Source organism: Oreochromis niloticus, linkage group LG11 (genome assembly GCF_001858045.2).
Source record: "Oreochromis niloticus isolate F11D_XX linkage group LG11, O_niloticus_UMD_NMBU, whole genome shotgun sequence".
Classification (NCBI taxonomy): Eukaryota; Metazoa; Chordata; class Actinopteri; order Cichliformes; family Cichlidae; genus Oreochromis; species Oreochromis niloticus.
The window spans coordinates 33,325,676-33,345,568 of NC_031976.2; the positions used below are offsets into that span (position 1 = coordinate 33,325,676).

Genomic DNA, 19,893 nt, shown 5'->3' on the forward strand with positions numbered 1-19,893 from the left:
CAAAGATGGTCGCTCACAGTGGACATAGATGGCCTCTTTCACTCCTCTTTCAAACCATCTGTCCTCTCTGTCCAATATGTGAACATTGGCATCCTCGAAAGAGTGACCTTTATCCTTAAGATGCAGGTGGACTGCTGAGTCTTGTCCTGTGGAGGTGGCTCTTCTATGTTGTGCCATGCGCTTGTGAAGTGGCTGTTTGGTCTCTCCAATGTAGAGGTCTGGGCATTCCTCGCTGCACTGTACAGCATACACCACGTTGTTCAGACTGTGTTTTGGAGTTTTGTCTTTCGGGTGAACCAGTTTATGTCTGAGTGTGTTGCTGGGTCTGAAGTACACTGGGATGTCGTGCTTGGAGAAAACTCTCCTGAGTTTCTCTGATACACCGGCTACATAGGGGATGACAACGTTGTTGCGTCTGTCTTTCTTATCCTCCCTCGCTGGTGTCTGATCTTCTTTTCTGTGCCTCTTTGCTGACTTTATGAACGCCCAGTTAGGATAACCACATGTTTTCAGTGCTTCCTTTACATGTGTGTGTTCCTTCTTTTTCCCTTCAGGCTTAGAGGGAACATGTTCTGCCCGGTGGTGTAGGGTCCTAATTACTCCAAGTTTGTGTTCCAGAGGGTGATGGGAGTCAAAGAGGAGGTACTGGTCCGTGTGTGTGGGCTTCCGGTAAACTTCGATGTTGAGGTTGCCATTCTCTTCAATGTGCACAGCGCAGTCCAGGAAAGGCAAACAGTAATCCTTTGTGTCTTCCCTGGTGAACTTGATGTTTTTATCCACGGCGTTAATGTGCGCAGTGAAGGATTCCACTCCTTGTGTCTTGATTTTGACCCAGGTGTCATCTACATATCTGTACCAGTGGCTGGGTACTCTCCCTTTAAAAGAGCCAAGAGCCTTTCTTTCCACTTCCTCCATGTAAAGGTTGGCTACAATAGGTGACACAGGGGAGCCCATGGCACAGCCATGTTTTTGTCTGTAGAAACCTTCGTTGTATTTGAAGTATGTTGTGGTAAGGCAGAGGTCTAACAGTGTGCAAATCTGATCGGGTGTGAAGTTGGTCCTGTCTTCCAAGGAGCTGTCTTCTTGTAGTTGTTTTCTGACAGTCTCCACTGCTTCTGTGGTGGGTATGCAAGTGAAGAGAGAGACTACATCAAAGGACACCATGGTTTCATCTGGATCCAGGGTAAGTTTCTGGACCTTGTCGGTGAAGTCGGTGGAGTTCTTGATGTGGTGTGGGGTGTTCCCCACGAGAGGTGCAAGGATGGTAGCAAGGTGTTTCGCAATGTTATAAGTGACTGAGTTTATGCTACTGACTATGGGTCTGAGTGGGACCCCTTCCTTGTGGATTTTAGGAAGTCCATAAATGCAGGGTATGGCATCCCCTGGATAAAGGCGGTGATATGTGAGGCGGTCAATGATTTTGTCCTTTTCAAGGTCTTGAAGGCAAGGGACTCTCGGCCATTTGACCTTAGAACTGAAGAAGCTTCTCGGATGAGAGGTGAAACGTCTTCAAGCAACTTAAAGAAGCCCAGACGCTTTTCTTTGCAAACTCCTTTGACTACGATGACCTGGATGAATGAGAACCTTCACAGACCTAAGCTTTTACTCTTTTTGAAAATATAGGAAATTTAAAACTGTGTTGTATTTAGGCTGATTATTATCATCTGTTATCAACAGTATTAACTTCAAGTAACAAGTAACAAGTCAGGTTAATATAGAGAGTAAAAATCACAATATAGCTCCTTTATGTTTAGTTCATAATTGTAAGTAGACAATAGAATTAAATGGGAAATATTAAGAAAAGCCCTTTCCACCATTGATATTGATGGAGGTTCATTTGGAAAGTGTCATGCACAATAGGTTTGCTTGCAGTCAGGGTTTAATTGTTAATTACACAATTTCAGTTTCATTTAATTTTCCCATACACATAAATCAGATTTGCTGAAACTTCAGACTGATGAAAGTTTATTCATCACTATAAAAACCAACTGAGATGATGATCGTCTTGTTTTCGAGGGTTTAAAAATGCAGCAGAAATGAAAAACACAGATTATAAAGTAATAGGAAAGACAAAGACAAACAAGAAACATTAAAGAAATTTAAAGGACACACAACAATCAATACACAAAGAAAGGGAAATAAGTACATTGGTGATTTTATTCTCATTTGGTCTGTAATTATTTGTTTATACTCAGGACTTTTTCCATTTTAGCAGTGATAAAATATGTTAGACAGCAGTCTCTAACGTAGCTCCTTCCTCTAAATCTTGCACCCACTTAGGACACGTCATCAGATAAAATTATTTACTGCCGTATGCAGTTCTCCGATTGATCAACAGGGGGCAGTATGAGCATTTAGAGTAAATATGGTCTGACCTCACCAACCTCACAGCCCCATGAAATTAAACTTGAACCAGAAAAATAAATACTTAAATTCTCAGTGGAAACATGACAGACCAGCATAAAATTTCATTCACAAGACTTTAATAGAACAAAGAAAAGCATATGAAATGTGATCTGTTTAGTGATATAACAAATTAATGCAACATGTAAAATGATAAAATGCATACAGTCTCACTGCAACATTTGGGATGTGGACATGAAAATAAGTAAAATCACTTTTAGAAATGTCAAGATATAGAAAAGTTTTGGCACAATTAAAATAGGCACATATGAGTTCTTACAGTACGCGGGATGCTCGCTCAGCTTACAAAAAGCAGGTTAAGGTCCATGTATCTTTATTGTAAAATCATCAGTCCAGTTTCTAATTTGTTACAGTTTATTACATTTTCTCATCATTTGTTGCAATTTGTTAGCATTTGTGTGGATTTACGGTCACTCAGATTTCAGATGCTGTGATACTGTCACTGTAATGTCCATGGTCCACTCTGTGCGCAAAGGAAGTTCATTACGACTTACAGAAACTGGCATTTAGCCATGCTAGCAGCTAAGCGCCTTAAGATAAATGTGAACATCTGAATGCTAACACACTCACAGAAGGCTATCATTATTCACATGCTGATGGAAATGTTGTCAGCTTTGCAGGTATTTTATTATGAAGTGATTATGCTCATTTCCAGTTAAATACTTTTATTACTGGACTTGAGTAGGACTAGAGTAGGTTTGTATGATTCACACATTTATCTTATACTGGCCCCTCAGTTCACTGAAACAGCACATTTTAGCTCCCTTCCCTCTTTCTTCGGATTAGCTACCCCTCTCAAGACAAAGTTCCTGTGCTCACGGCCGAAGCTGTGCCAAAAGTGTAAAACACCATAACCAAACAAACAAACAAACAAACAGTCGTTTGTAGGAAGCCTGAACTTTTGGCTCAGACCTCAATATTAAAATTTTTTTGCCATCTTTAATATAAGCATCTATCACTGTAAGAGTACAGATATGACAGGAAATAAGGACTAGCACAATAGGTCCTCCTTTAAACAGCGGTCAAAAATATTTTTCACCTGATATTGGCACTACAGAGAAAGTTAAGGAGAGTGGTGCCACAGCACAATCATGGCTGAAAATCTAGGAAATGTTTTTTGTACAATCTTCATACAGCAACCAACATGTTTTCTCAGGATCAAAATAATAATAACAATAATATCCAGCCCTAATAATATGCTTTATGATAATAATGGAAAACCTTTTTTCCATTTAGAAAGTGAAAGATAGAATAAAGTTGTATATTATCATTAGCTTACTCTTGTAATAAATCTGTCAAGCTGTAAATGAGTCCAGTAGATTTCCAGCAAATTTTTACCACAGCTGCTTCACAAAGAGTTTCTGACATTAATCCCTCATTTTCTACAGCGTGTCAGTTCAGACACATTAGTTTGTTAACTCCAATTATGAACACTTACCCTTATGGAGGAAAAAAACATTGCATTTCCCTTTAATTTTGTTTGAGAAATTTTTATATAAAACCTAAAGATTGATTCCTTATATTTACAACTTGCTATAACTACTGCTAAATGTGTTATTAAATGAGGTAAAATTAATCCATGTGATATCTCATGCAAATATAAATACAGTAAAAACCAGAAACAGTAAAGAAAAAACTGAGAGTGATTCTCAGAGGTTATAAAAATGGAGATTAAAGCATTACTGCATCTTCCTTTGAAGCAGGATTTGAGTTTACAGAAATACTTGTTAATGTGTGATTTAAATCTCTTCTTTAAACATGGAGTCATATCCGCAGATCGAGCTCTGACCTCTGGACAATAACTGAGGTAAGTTACTCTCTGATCTGCAGCTGCACGTTTGAGCGATTTCCCTCGGAGGAAAGAAAAGTTCTTTGAGCAGCTTCAGAGCAGGAAACCAGCAGAGTTCATGTGCTGTGAGGAGACGGCGTGAGTGTGCTGAGTGGTGACCGACTTCTGGTGTTTCTCCAGGTTCTGCAGATCCTCCAGCATCTCCTCGATCAGTGGAGGCATGGAGCCCGGGATCTCCATCTTCAGTGTCACCACTCGCTCAGCTCCTGTAGACATGGTTTAACAATGCACATGTAAAGCTTTATTGGCAGGGAGACTTGATGTGATTTAGATAAACAAAGTCAGTGTTTCACCTGTATTTACTGACACCAGCTTAATATTATTGGGCTGACGGCCGGTAAGCCCAGTAATATTAATCTGGTTGTCTACATCATCATCGCCCAAGACAGAGGAAAACAGACTAAAACCAAGAGCAGTAAATACATTTTTTAGTTGAAATGAAAATAAAAAACCCCTGATTTTTGAAGCCCCAACACTTATTTAATTGATACTGTGTACTTATAAAACTGGTTAAAAAGGATCAAATCAACAAATTAATATTAATTTGGCCAAATCAGTCAACAGAAACAGCCTGAGGAGACTTAATATTATCATTATTATTATTAAGAAATTATATTGTCTCATCGTACTTTTTTCCTCAGTGACAAATACCACATATTTTTCCACATTTTTGATGATAAAAAAAATACAACTAATTAAAACTAAAACTTTTTAAAGAAATAAAACTTCACTAAAACAAATGAACTTGTTGGAAACTGAACTAAGAAACAAACATGTCAAATATAATGAATTTTGGTCTTTTAATCTGTAAAAGCTTTGTGAGGCATTTACAAATGAAAGTTTGGGCAGCATTTTAGGAGCAAATCCAGGAGAGTTATGTGTTTCCATGGCATGGACACTCATTCACTGAAAAAGCAAGAACAGATCTACCAGAAAAGCCAAGCCTAATGTAACAAGTAACAGATCGTAAATAACATATATGATATAATTACACAAAATCTGTTCCAAACCACAGAATGTTCCTGATATACATGACTCTTGGGACCTCCACACCTGTACTTATCCTTTTCTTTTTCTGTGTTGCACACCTATAAATTTGGAGTACAGCTTTGGCCTTTCCCCTTTTCTACATTTTTCTACTGTGGGAGAGGTTGGTATTTTTTTTCCCCCACACTATTCATATCTTTATCCATCCTGATATTTGTTATTGTGTATTTATTTCATTACTGTTATTTTTAGGCCTGTCTCTACTGAATGCTGTGAATATGTGACACGTGTGTGTTGTATATGTGTGTAGGTGCTGGTAATGCTAGCATTAGCAGACAAGTGCTGCTAGCATCGAAGTTGTGGTGGGTTGAGCTAACTCCCATCCCACTTGTTGACTTGGAGGTCTTTCTTTTTCACCTTTGATTGTCAGGTATGTCAAATTTTGTGTTGGTTTTTAACTTGTGTCAAATATGCTGCACATAAGTTTGTACTTTATGTTTAATGTGAAAATAAATGCACAGCACCTTTTCTACAATTCCCCTGTGGGAGAGGAGCTGGAGTGTGTCAGATACACAATGTAGGAACCCACCGGTTACACTAAGAGGAGGATGAAATGCATAACATGCCTTGCAGCATGAGGCAAAGAACACTTTGCTCAACCATTATTTGGTAGCCTATTAATAGTAACACTAGTTCTGTAGCAGGCAGCCACTGATGACAGCAAGTTCACTGTGAGACACTCAACAAACACTGTGCAGAAGGATGAAAGCACTTTGGGAAAAGGAAGATTTGAAAACATTCAAAGGAAATTCCACAAGACCCAAAGTTATTTCCACCCAGTTTGTATCCAGAGGAATTAAACAAAAAATAAAATAAATTTAACATTTTCAAAAGACAAAAAGGTGATAGGAGGACCTGCAGGTAATACTTTATAAAAATGTATTAAGGTATTAGTAAGGCATTAACAAGTGCTTAATTCATCATTTATATAGCAATACTCCTCCTTAGTATGTCATTTATAAATACAGATATGTTTGTTCATCTGTTTCTGTTACACCATGTACAGCTACAGGGGCTGCCTTCCAATGCATCATCACTTCTAGTAACAATTATGATCATAATAATATAGCTGTATTTATAAATGACATACTAAGGAGGAGTGATGCTATATAAATGATGAATTAAGTGCTTGTTAATATCTTATGAATGCTTAATCATGTGACATTCATCTAATACATAATACTTATTACTAATCCTGGGTAAACATGACTTCAGACTTAATAGCACAAAGAAAGCAAAAAACAGCAAAGCTCTGATCAGAAAGGTTTTACATTTCGGACAAAAGTAATGCAGTAACATTAGCAGTCATTCAAAATAGAATAGCAGGATTGTACAAACTGTAACAAACTATAATCTTTATGACAAGGTGGGGTGCCTCTGACCTTTAGCGCTGATGCTACGTAGGTCGGTGATCTTCATGAGGGCCTTGGGGAACATCAGGGGCATGCTGGGTCGCCGCTTACGGGAGTAGATCTTCAGCGCCTCCAGCAGAGGCTCCTGCAGGACTTCTACCTTGGATGGCTCCTCTAGGTCCTCCCGGTCTGCCCAAGACAGATATTTAACATTTCAGCAATTTCAAATTTGGAGTTGTTGATGTCATATTTCTACAAATGTAACTGGGATTGTGAAGACTTAGTACCTCCAGAGACAAGACAGATGGCACTGAGGAGCCCACTTTCCGTGTCATCCATCTCTAGCGGCAGCAGCTGCCCAGCAAAAGTGAAAACCTGATCCGTCAGTGGCCCGAATCCTGCGTTGTGGATCTGAGTACGAGTCAGTGTCAAGCCATCGGAGAAGGTCATGGTGTCCTGGTCAGGAGTATAGCGAGTGCAAATCCTCAAGATCTAAAAGTAGGAAACATGTATGTGTACAAGTACCAAATCATTTTTTTCAATAATATTGTATTTGTCTTTAATGAATGTTAAATAATCAACCAAGAACAACAGACTCAAAAAGCAAACAAACAAATGTGTCAATCCTTATCATTCAAAAATTGTAGGCAGAAGGCCTTTATCATATGGTTCAATACTTATATTGCATAACTGTTTAGAAATAAACCTTCCTGCTTTTAATACTCAGGCTTTTCTAGTTGTTTTTATCATTTCTTTGTGATTGTATCTCATCTGTATGAGTAACAGCAGGCCACTCTAGACATCAGTCCAACTCAGTGTCATCTAAACCTTAAATAATATTACTTGCTGTGCCCTGTTTCTTTAGAATTGCTTGAATACAAATTTTAATTAATATATAATTGGTGTTCAAAGAGTGCATCACATTTCTAGGGAAAAATATGAAAACAAAATCAGGAAAACAAAATTCCCAGAGTCATTCATCAGAGAAATTTTGTCACAGCGCTTTTGATGGACTTCCTGCAGGGATTGTGAGAGTGCAGCTAAATTATCAGACTGAAAAAGCAATTATGACAGACTTGGCAGCAAATGATGGAGGACAAATGAGATGAACACACGCAACACTCTGCCTGAGGGCTACTGTCAGTTTGTCTTTGGCATGAATGTCGACAGGCAACGTGAGTCAAGATCTACCAAAGGTGTGAAATGCAAGAAGAGCTGCAACTTTACATAACTTGTTCAGATCATTTACCTGAAATAAAATATAAAACGGTAGGTGTTTAATGAAAACTATAGTATATGTCAGGCTTTTGTCAGGCTTGAGGGCCGAACCACAAATCTAAAGGTAAAAAAAACAAACAAAAACCATTTTTTGAAATAGACCTACCAAGATGTCAAGGCAGGCGGCTTTGAGCAGAGTGATCTGGTCCGCGATGGTCAGGCCAGTGAAACCCGGCACTTGCTTGGCAAACTCGACCACCTTGATGATGCACTTGGTGGCGAGCTCGCTGAACTTGTCCCACAGGCCAAGATCCAACTGGATCCGGTGGTCTGAACTGGAGTTCTAGAGAGCAGACAAAACAAATCGAAGATCAGGTGTTTGGCTCAAACTAAACATGTTGTTTCAGCGTTGTGCTTTTTAAAATCTGTGCACATAGCTGAATTATTTGAATTTGAAATATTTTGAAAACTTGATATTAGCAAAGAGCAGTAAATACAATACTGACATACTTTTACAAACCTATTTACACAATCAGAATCAATAAAAAAGCTTTACGGTGACCTCAAACAGTCCAGCATTCAGCTGTTTTTTTTATATCTCTGTATGTGAGTTTGCTGAGTCTGCTAATTGCTTCACTGTGCATACACGGTTTATTTGCTAACCCTATCTGTTTGTTGCTGGGCTAGAAGGAGAGTGTTTCAGACACAAGGATAAAAATACTGAGATGATGATATGAGAATACTACGAAAGTGCACCTCAAAAAGGAGTAATGATGAAAATGATCTAACTGTTAGGCTAATGCTAATTATTTGAGATATGTTGAGCTATTTTAATATAACAGATAACTGAACATTACAAGGTGATCATTCACAAGTGTAAACATTTACTGACATTTGTTTATGTACTTTTTAACTGTTATCGATTAAGCTCAATAAATTCAAAATGTTGGCCATTTCTACAATGGCTGAAAATGTGCATTTTTTTTCAGATAAAGTAAACTGGTTCCGCCTGTTTTGGATGCTTTTAATGATGAAAGCTAGAAGTCAGCATTAAAAATCTGAAATTACACAGAGGTTTAAAAAACTGCAGTAATATTTTTTGTTTCAGGCACATCTCTTGGATAGAAACCCTTACACTCCGTAACCATTTAGAAGGTCTGTGGTTCAATGCCCAGGTCCTTCAGTCTGAACAAACAGCTGAGGAGTAGCACACAACAGTAGTGCATCAGTCACTTTGCAGCACCAAGGTTATAGTCAACCCTATAACCTTGGTGCTGCAAAGTGACTGCTATCCAAAGACATGCTTGGAGGTTGGTGTAACCCTGTACCCTCTCACCTAATGTTTGGGATCTCTTAACTAGATAAGTGGTTAAAAGAAGATGTCTGATGTCTGAAGAGTTATCAAAGGGGCAAAAGGATAATCCCTCAATCCACACAGCACGGAGGAGCTACAGTTGTCATTGGATCATTGGAAAAACATGTGACATATGTGTTGTCTCAGTTCTTTTATTTGGCCTAAAAGAAGAGGCCCTAAATAAATTCACTATTAAAACTGACTAACTTATAGTCAAAAGAAGAGTAAAACCTCTAAATCCGGCAGTTAAAATTTTTTGATAAAGAGTTGTTTTCTAAGATGGAAATGAAATTAAAAAAATGCTCAAATTCAAGAGGCTAATTGATTTTTAAGTCAATGGCTCCAGAGGGACAAACGTCCATATTTAGTATCCACTTTTGAAAGATTTTTTTTTCTATTATCTGCTGCCCTGTTAGGATGTAGGTCTTAGATCTCAGCCTTAGTGTACTATTGTGTTTATAATCTTTCTTGAGCAGAACAACACGTGTCATTCGTATTCATACATGTTTCCTGGTTTGACTCATACTTCCAGGCATCGCTCACTTAAGTTGCCAAACCATATTTATGTAATGGCACTTTTGTAAAAAGGCAACAGTGCTGATTACATAAGCTCAGTTCTTGTAATGTCATATCTGTTGTATCATATCATACCAGCATATCTTTAAAAAAGAGTTTCCAGAGCTTCCAGGGGTTTTTTCATATTTAGTTTAAAATAAGTAAAATGTATCAACATTTTGGGATATATAATCTTATTTTTCTTTTTCTGCCATATACATTCAAATTCTCCTGCATCTACACATCCATACACGGTTTACCCAAGTCAATTAAAATCATAATAAAGTGCTGGACAGACCTCACAGCTTTGATCTTTTCCTCTTTGCAGTTTGTCTTCCTTCTGTAAAGATTATTGTTTTGAAACGTTAGCTTCATGTCCGGACTTACTGTGGTGTATTTTCCCAGCTGGCAAAGGGAGGGGAAGGTCTCTCTATGAGCTCTGCATATTTTCTCCACGATCAGGCCGAGCTCTGCTGTCAGCTCGTACGTCTCCATGATGGTCATCTTCACTGCTTCCTTCTTCCCCTTCCTCTTGTTTCTGTCGTTTCTCACCGCTGGGGAAAACGAATAACGCAGAGTATAAGATGATTAGCAAATAAGGTATTCGAGCAGTTCCAGAGGTGGTTCAAAAATGGTTAAACTGGTATCATTCTCTCTTTAAATAAATATTAATACTACAAAACAACTTTCTAAAGCTTTAATTTTGAGTATTTATATTAAAAACGCTCAAGTTAATAAACTAACCTTTTAAAAGAACAAAAAAGGGTGTAATATGAAAAAAAAGTTGTTTTTTTTGTTTTCTGTCTGAGGCCAAATACACAGGGAGAATCGTACAACGACACAAACAAAGAAACAACCTGATAACTGATCCCTACAGTGAGGTGATCCAGTGGCTCTGATATGCTATGGGAGGCATTTTGGTAGCATGGTTTGGGTTCATTAGTGCCCGAAGAGCAAAGAATCACTGAAAATGAAAACAGCTGTTCTTAGTGATTAAATTTATCTTATAATTAAAGATTTATATCACAATTAGAGCACGCTCTGCCAGGCAACCATCCTCATCTAAAGGTTTCAACACTTTAGGATGAACATAACTCAACCCATTTAAACTCCTACGGAAGTTTAAAATTAATGTGCTATACATGTTCATCTTTAAACTAAACTGACCAAAAGCACAAGTGTAGGTAATCGTCTGTATGTGTATGCTGATCACTTAAAATCCTGTCAGACTCCTTTTTTGAGACCAGATCCTTAAGATTAGCTGATTTTGCAGTTGACTCCAGAAGCAGGAGCCACACTATTTTTTTCAAATTCAGTGTTAACTTTCTGCACAGACAGAAGTTAGGAGTCTTGGGACCAAAGTCAATAATGTCCCACACTTTTCTGATTAATGTAAGTCAGTAAGCAAGCTGGAGGCAAAGCAAGAATATCCTGATAAATAAGGCTGCATCAGTGTTTTAGTCAAGAAAACGACAAAAGCACACGATGTGATCCAAGGATGTAACGTACACTGGTGGATAAGAGCTTTCACAAAAAATCTCAATGCGCCAAGATAGACAATAAACAACACCTGTAAGTACTGTGAAGACACGTGTGTCAATAAGTCGTATGAAACGAGGGGATATCTTATGAAAAATTGTCTTCATCCCTTAAGCAGAGTTTCAGTGAAGAAACATTGAACTCTATGTTAGTTTTTCTTGTAATCTGACATATCTCTGTATAAAACAACAGAAAAACAGGAAGTCCTGCAACAGATAGTGTTCCCTGGTCGATCCCTGATCTCACCATTAGCCAAACACAACTGTTCCTTTAATCGGGACGCAGGAGACTGCATTCACCAGTACATGAATGGGGGTTTTAACTCATTTTGCCTTAACGATGTTCAGAAATCAGGTGTGATTTAAATAGAGCTCACTGGAATTTCAGTTATGGTTCTTAATAATTTAAACTACTTCCTGGAATGAAAGCAGGTGTCACTGAGCTTATGTGTTATTCCAGGCAGCACGTGAAAGCAGTGTAACCAGGTTAGCTTTTCATAATCACTTTGGGAACAGTGTCAACACGTTTCTCTGTGTCCCACTGCCTCAGACGGCTACACACATGTCAGGAAAGCTCAGGATTATGCAACACTTAACTCCAACCACTCCTCCTCTTCCTCCTCCCTGTGTATGCCCTACATCCAGCCGTCATTGTGTAAACACTCCAACAGAGATCATGTTACACGCTGCCTGAAACAGCCCGAGAGCAGTTACATAGCATCCGTCTGTCCACTACATGTGATATGTTTATGTAACGTGTTTGAGCATAGAAAGACAATAATGAAAACATGTGGATGGGTGGATCCTTCAGTGTCGGCCTGTCGCCGCCCTTTGCTCATTCCACATAACACATTCTCAGTTATTTAGGTCACTGCACTGCTGGGTATTAGAGCCTTTGTTTCTATTGTACAGCCCCTGTGCCCGAGAGCTGCTGTACTTCACAGATAACTTATAAAAAAAGAGAAAATCATATGTTAAAGGGTTATTTACACATTTTTCTCACTTACAACTAATTATATATTCTAAAATAAAGACGTTTGTTGTTACCACACTAAAAAAAGATTTGCTAACCCACTAACAAAAGGAAAATCTTGTTTTTATTAAGGTGGCAAAGCATTACAACTCGCTGTGAGAGCTCAAGAGTGCATCAGCGGTTCTTGAGCTGCACCTTTATTATGTACCTATAATTTAGTTTGCTTTAATATCCATTACCTTTGTACTACACATGCTTTTGTTATTCTTGATTTTATATATTTTTGTTATTGACTACGTCTCTGACAAACAAAACTATGGATTTTCAGTCTTACAGTGCTATCCAGTTTAATGCAGTTTCAATCAAACAATAAAGAATCTAAATATGCTGACAGACATGTATTAAAACACATGATTCTTGCAGTCTTTGTTATGCGTTTTGAATTGACAAAAGACGTTTAATTTCTTTTTCTTCCACTTTAGCTTAAAAGTTTTCTGAAAAAAGACTTTCTTGAATAGTGATTACCACATATCAATAAGAGGAGCATTTTCCTGCTCATTTTCTTGCACATTTAGTTTTTTATATTATTATTTCTTTAATATCGAAAGAAATAAGACATTTTTAATGTACATGTAATAATCCAGACTTTGCTGTAAACACACTGATCGATAAAAATAGATGTTAAACTTGATTTTTAACTGATAACTGAAATTTTACACAAGTTTTAATGGCAGGCACCTTTTATGGGAAACAATGTGTTCCTTCTTTTGTGCATGTTTACCACCATATAAGTAATAACAAATTGCATTAAAACTTTAATGCATTGCTTGTTGCTCTGATTGTAGAGTAATAAATAGGCCGCTTATATGACGGTTTTTATCAGAGTATCTCAGTAAGGTGACACCATTTAAACTTGAGAGGGGTGATTTCTCGCTTACAGTCAGCTGCGATAGGCCAAAGCCTCCCCCTTCATGACCCAGAGTTAGATAAGCTGGTGAGAAAATAGGTTGTTGGATGGAGAGAGTTTCTTTTGTGCTGCACTATTTGTCCAAGGTTACACAGTTATATCCAGTTCTCAAATATGCAGTTTCCTTATATCACATTTCTGAACACTCGCTCATCCCAAGAAAACCACAAACCCAGAACACAGTATTGCATAAAACGTGAGGCAAATAACTTCAGTTTATCAGTAATATCGAGCCAACAAACGAGTAAACCACACTCACGAACTGACCAGCTCTTCTGCTGATAAACTTGAGTTGGTCATTCAAATTGACAACATGACTGCACTGACCTTTTAGTCATGTTTGTAACAGCAGATGAATCATTTTACAAGAAAAGTTTAATTTTGACTCTAAATCCCACGAGGCCTGCTGTGAATCAGAGAGGATCTGACACTTACACTCCTTAGACATTCCCACAGCGAAACACCTCTGCAGCCGACAGTACTGACAGCGGTTCCTGGTGATCTTGTTAATGATACAGTTCCTGTCGCGGTGACAGGTATACACCATGTTTTTCTGCACGCTGCGGCGGAAGAAGCCCTGCAGAGAGACAGGGACAATGAATGAATGATAAGATATTAATTGATTAAGCTATTAAGTTGCTATAATGTGAAAACAGGACTGTGTGGACTTTAAAGCTAGACAAAGAAAGATTAATTTACTCCTAAATTTAATCTTCCTTTACACCTAAAGAATAAATATTTAGCCTATTTAAATGTATTTAAGATATTTATCCCAAACAAAGAGTTCAACTGATTTGTTTGTTCTTCAAAAAAAAGGAAAGGAAAGGATTAAGAAATACAACCCCAAAATACTGTCTGTCTATCCAGTGGTTCATCTAATTTGAACTGATTTAGGTAAAAATTTGTGTGAATTTATACAGGAAAAACACTAAAACATATGGTATTGTCACATTTCACACATTAAGGTGTTTGTTCGTTTATCTGTTTAGGAGATTAGTAGGAAAAATGAAGAGCATTTTGTAAATACAAGCATGACACAGGGACTTACTTTTAAAAGACAAAGTCTGGGATTTCTTCTAAGCTTAACAGAGGGGGCATTGTAAAGCAGACCACCGGCCTGATGTGTTACCTTGCAGCCCTCGCAGGCGCTGACTCCGTAGTGGTAGCCCGAGGACTTGTCCTGACACACAAAGCAGGGCTTGTAAGTGCGTGGAGGTGGAGGTGGTGAGGCAGGACGGGTAAACAGGTCGTCCGAGCTGAAGCTGGAGCTGGAACTCTGACTTTCCACCGCTGAAAAACACAACATTATATCAAATCAAACGAGCATCTTAGGGAGAATAAAACTGCGACAATTAAATTTATTCAAACGGATATCAAACTCAGCGCATCATTTAAATACTGAAGCTGAAATATTGGTGGGAAATAACAGCTGCAACGAGGAGCCAGAACATGAAAAATTGCTCATTACAGATGAAGCTTTCATTCATTTTGTAACATACAGTAAGTTGTTGCCTTGCACAGTTTTAAAAATGAAATTATTTACTTGTTAAGCTTTATATTTGTCTAATATATACAGCGACAAGCCTGTCAACAAAATAAGCCGTAACAAAAATAATTACTTATCATCATACATGAAATGTACTTTAGACCTTTTATCTGCAAAGCATTCTAAGGTTTTCCTCAAAGCAGACCTAACAAGTAGAAATACAAACATTTAGTGATGAGTTGAAAATTACTGATGAAGCATTTCTGACCCGATGAAGCAAAAAGAGCTCAGACACACAAAAGGCAGATTGTATTAAAATGTAGAGGTTATTTAATGGACTGCTTGCATGCTTCAGAAGAGTTTTTATAACAATAAGGTTTCAAGAATATTCGGTTTTCATTCAACATTCACTAACAGGACACATAGAAGAATAACAGACTGCATATGAGAGCGATATGGCAAATTATGGCACTTTTGTGACCAATGAAATTACAGCAGTAACCTGCAGTGCATGACAATGCATTTTTTTTTTATTGTGGCCCGTCTGACAATGTTATCCTGTTAAGTTACTGATTTCACATCCTAGAAAACTCTGAAGGTTTAATTATTTTTGATAAAACGCTGCAGTCTGTGTGTGTGACACAAAGTCTCGGGCCTGTCTACCCAAAACAACAAAGGAACGAAAAAAGCTTTATTGCGTCCAAATATACAAAGCACCTTCTGTTAACTTTTAGTCGTGACAATAGGATAGATTGACCCTGCACTGGACACTGAGAGTTATATTAAATGGTTACACATATATTCAGACAGGGATCGTGGCCGATCAGACCTGAATAGGACAGACAACCAACTTTTTAATGAAATCACCTTGTGATTCCTTCACTGAGCCAAACGTAGACTAATCTTGCCTTTTTTCTGTGGCAGATTATGATCCTGTACAGCCCCACTACTTCAAACACAACGCTCAGTTTGCACAAATAAAATTAAACAGGCATGTATCACATCTCTGCTTCATAAATTTGAAAATGAGTCACAAACAGGCTCAGTAATATATCTACAGCTTTCCACATGTGGTGACCTACTGTAGCACAGCATTTTTTTCCACTGAATGTTTCACTTCACATCCACCATAGCACTCAACACTCCCACTTTAAAGCCATTTCCAAGAAGATACTTTGTCCGGCCTGGGGGGCTCGTTCGGCCTCCCTGCTGGCTCTCTGATCACCTCCGCTGCTCCAGCCCTGACACAAAACCAAGAAAGCTGTTTTGAAAAGGGGACAAAACGAGAAAAATTGTTCATATCCATCCCCTTGAATCCGTGGCCTCTGGTTGAACCTGGAATCGGCGGGTCAAACTAGGATCCCACCCCCATCAGGCCGATTGCTCCCCAGATCCAAAACAATGCAGGAGCATGCCACAAGCCCAACTGACTGATGAGAGGGAGGACGGAGAAACAGAAAGTGTGTGTGGCAGGGTGGTGTAAGTGATTTGGTAGGGGAAAGAGGGTTGCCCCCATCCCAATTTAGATGGTGCTGTTTTGGATGGTGCTGTTTGATGTATACCACAATGCACTGTTTGAGTCAAACAATAAATCTAGAAAAACATTAAAAGATTTTGGAGGCAGAGATAAGTTTAAAAGCCTTTGATTGTGGTTTACAGTAAGGCACGAGCTGCAACATGTAGCTGGATAAAATAACAAATGCTTGACTTGGTATTAAAGACTAGTAAAGCTTAATTATTAAGGCCGCATGCTGCTTGATGCCTGCTGGGTTATTTATTAGTGATACTGAAAGCAGGGATTCACCCCTTATATTTGTGAATAACCTCAGTTACCTATTATGCAACCTGCAACCTTCGATAAAGGAACTTCCTATTTTTCTAATTTTTTTTTGACTTGCTACAATCAGCTAAGCTGTTTAAAACATGACAAACAAAAACTATGTTTACAGATTTTCCACTGTAATATATTTACTGTTTTTTCCTTTTCTTATTGTGAAATTATTGTCGTTTAAATTCACATTTGAAGATTTTTTTCAAGGGAAAATGGTCTGCAGATTTATCAGTAATGATAATAATTATCAGGTTAATTCAAAGTTATTTCTGCCCTACAACAATTATTTTCGTGATTATCCAATTAAATGTCAGAAACAGATGAAATGTGGTCATCATAACTTGTCAGAGTTCAGTTTATTACACAACACTATTTTATTTTCTGTCATATAGAAAGAAGTTGGAAACAGCAACATAGTGGCAGTTTTTCTTGACACAAGTGACTAAAACAACAGATATTTACCATCATATGAGTAAATAGCAATTCAGTGATTACATAAAAAAAAAAAATGTTACATAGTTTTATTTTGTTTTTGTAAAATCCATGTATGTACGTTTTGTCCCCATTTCTAACATGCTATTGTATGTTCTATTGCTAAAATAATAATATTATTATTATTATTTGTGAGAGGGGGAATAAAAACCCAAACCTGATTAGTAGGACCAAAATATCTAAAGTCTAATAGTTTTTCTTGCCTAGTTTCCTGGTTTTCCTAGATTCCAGGTTGTACTCCAGGATAAGTACTTTAACTATTGACAGTTTATATTTTTAAATTGCCGTACTGATGCTTTATTCCAATAAAAATGCTACTTCCACTTTTGGCAACAGTCTGACTCTCCTCTGACCTCTTGAGCCGGTGACCATCCGGTGAACTCGGGGTGACCCCAAAGTGACCGTCCCTGGACAGACCCAAACACAGACCAAGACGACCACACAGACATGAGCTGCCATGTGCTCAGTAGTCTGTTTTCACTTTCTTCTCACATCCTTTATCTATTAAGAGAAAAGAGGCTCCCGAAAAGCATCAAAGCATTTAGATACAGAGCACAAGAATGTAGAATAGATAACGCTTCATTTTATCTCAGCCTTTAAATATTAAAAGGCAGCAGATGACCATTTAATAGCAGGTCATACACAGTATGATGAAGTGCATCATGGTCAGTGCAGTGCTTAATACCAGCAAGAAGGTTCTGGGTTCAAATCGTCCTTGGGCTTTACTTTGAAGGTGTGTGTGTTGATCCTAGAGGGATAAGGGGCTTAAAGTTTATAAAGTCCATTATGTTTGTACAGGTATGTTAATGTGGATATTAGTTTAAAGTAAGAATTTAGTTAAGTGTTATATAAATGCATCCCTTTGCAAACACAATCAAATCACAAGTTCATGATTCAAAAGTAGAAAAATCTAAATAAAAAGCTAAATGCACATTTGATTAAATACAATACTTAAGTCATGAACTAAGAGAAAACTATCCTTGCACTGGTTTGCTTCCAGTGTCTGTACTGAATCTAATCTTGCATGCATTCACAGTCTTGTACCACTTTGTTCAGGTATTAAAGTATATTATAACTGGCTTTTTAAATTACATTCCATGTCATTGTAATAAGAAACACTCTTTTATCCTGTAATACACGTATACATGTTTTAAAAAAACAAAAAACAAAAAAAATCTCTACTTTTATTTCCCCCCAGTTTTTTTTTAATATTTAATTGAATCTTTTACAGTTAGCATTTTCAGACTTGATGCTTTATAAATTCTGGTAAAACTGGTAAGAAACTCACTTTATATAAATTCGTTTTGAGAACCTTTTGAGGTTTCAGGTTGGAGGATATCCTGCACAGATGGAGGCAAACGTGGGTGTTTCTTATTCTGGGTGAAATAATGTCAGTAAAATCACATGGCCTGGCTCTGATTTCTCTTCAGAGGATTAAGCGCCTCGAGGCATTTGGCGCTATACAAATAAAGGTGAATTGGTCTGAATTGAATTTAGATATTTTTTCCACTGGACACCGAAACAAATTAGGATCTTTCTGCTCACCACAACATCACTCATCCTCAGTTTCACCTACATTGCGAGTACCGGTGCTCCTGCCAGTCGGACTCGATCAGCTCGGGGAAGAACGCTGCCAAATCCTGGTCTTGCTCCTGCAACATGCAAGAAGGACTGGAAGTGCTGTAGAAGTCCACGATTTCCCCAGGTCCGAAAACTTGAAACTCCATATAGTCGAACATGATCTGTCCTGAGTCTCCGTGAAGTCCGTATGGGAATGTCGTCCGCATAGGAAAATCCTTCAGACAGGGTGATTTCTCTCTGCACCGAAGTAGTTTAAAACTCACTTGATGCAAACTGTGTTAACAGTGAAGCATGCCTGCGTTATGTTCAGAGGGGAGCAGGAACAAACCTATATTTCCCACAGATGGTCACAAACTGCATGTTGATGCGCAGCCAGCGGGCTGTAGTCCTCCATCAGAGAGCATCGGTAAAGCGCATTCAGGCTGCTTTGCATAACAAAGTTTGTTGCAGAACTTCTTCCACTTATCTCTTCTTTATTGACAAATGTCTCAATTCAACCTGCTTCATACTAGTTATGTCACAGCGACCGATGGTGTTACCTAATGTATGCGAGTGAACTCTCCATGAACCTCCTCCTCCGCTGCTGCCCTTCACATGACCCAGCCGCTGTCTGACATCACCAGCAGAGGTGGAAACGAGCACTGAGGTCCTTTACTCGAGTAAAAGTATCCGTACTGGGTGGAAAACATAAAAGCAGTCGGCCTCAGTCGAGAAACCTTTCAGGAGCTAACGTCAGAGAGTTAAAATTAAAAGATTGCCACCATTGATAAAGGACTTCACCTCTTACAACTAACTCAAAATGGACAGTAAAAGTATCAACAATGATCCATCGCAGAGAAGAGCCATGAAACATTTACCTACATTACTAACGATGCAATACGAGGACCCACCTCACATCAGAGTTTCTGTCTTTAAAATTTAATTAGAATCAGCTGAATGCCAACACAAGGCACAGATGTATGAAATATTTACTATTATTTATTCAGAAGTGGATTTTTTTTTTTTTTAACATATACTCATCTGTCACCCTTACAAAGAATTCATATGATGCAGCACCAAATAAAAGAAGCTGTGATACATCCACAGGCACATCTAAGCCTGTGATGCATGTGCTATTTTAACATCTTAACAGCCGTTTTAGGATAATTTACTACAAAAATTTGTTGAGTCACACATTGTAATTTCTTACTGTGAAATAGGCAGCAGAAAAAAGGGGAGAAAAGACT

General features: G+C 38.1%; 1 protein-coding gene across 2 annotated transcripts; it reads right to left on the reverse strand.

The window, feature by feature from the left end:
* Positions 1–2,466: 2,466 nt before the first annotated feature.
* LOC100698153 (retinoic acid receptor beta) lies at positions 2,467–19,806 on the reverse strand. Of its 2 annotated transcripts, XM_025911859.1 has the most exons (9): positions 19,701–19,806; positions 18,663–19,341; positions 14,407–14,567; positions 13,713–13,854; positions 10,187–10,353; positions 8,057–8,233; positions 6,960–7,164; positions 6,703–6,861; positions 2,467–4,479 (listed from the first exon to the last, which is right to left on the reverse strand). In XM_025911859.1, the coding sequence occupies exons 2-9, from the start codon at positions 18,871–18,873 to the stop codon at positions 4,307–4,309; spliced, it is 1,395 nt and encodes a 464-aa protein (XP_025767644.1). In that variant the 5' UTR covers positions 18,874–19,341; positions 19,701–19,806; the 3' UTR covers positions 2,467–4,306. The 2 variants fall into 2 exon arrangements, with proteins under 2 accessions (XP_025767644.1, XP_025767645.1); XM_025911860.1 differs by lacking the exons at positions 18,663–19,341; positions 19,701–19,806 and adding an exon at positions 15,846–16,187.
* Between the last annotated feature and the right edge of the window lie 87 nt (positions 19,807–19,893).

Bases quoted from the DNA above. Each gene is read 5' to 3' on its own strand.
- LOC100698153 (XM_025911859.1), bottom strand. From the start codon at position 18,873: ATGCGGACGACATTCCCATACGGACTTCACGGAGACTCAGGACAGATC. The intron at 14,568-18,662 runs GTAGGTGAAACT...TGTGTTTTTCAG, and splicing joins GGAGCACCGGTACTCGCAAT to CGGTGGAAAGTCAGAGTTCC. The intron at 10,354-13,712 runs GTAAGTGTCAGA...CGTTTTCCCCAG, and splicing joins TGTGGGAATGTCTAAGGAGT to CGGTGAGAAACGACAGAAAC.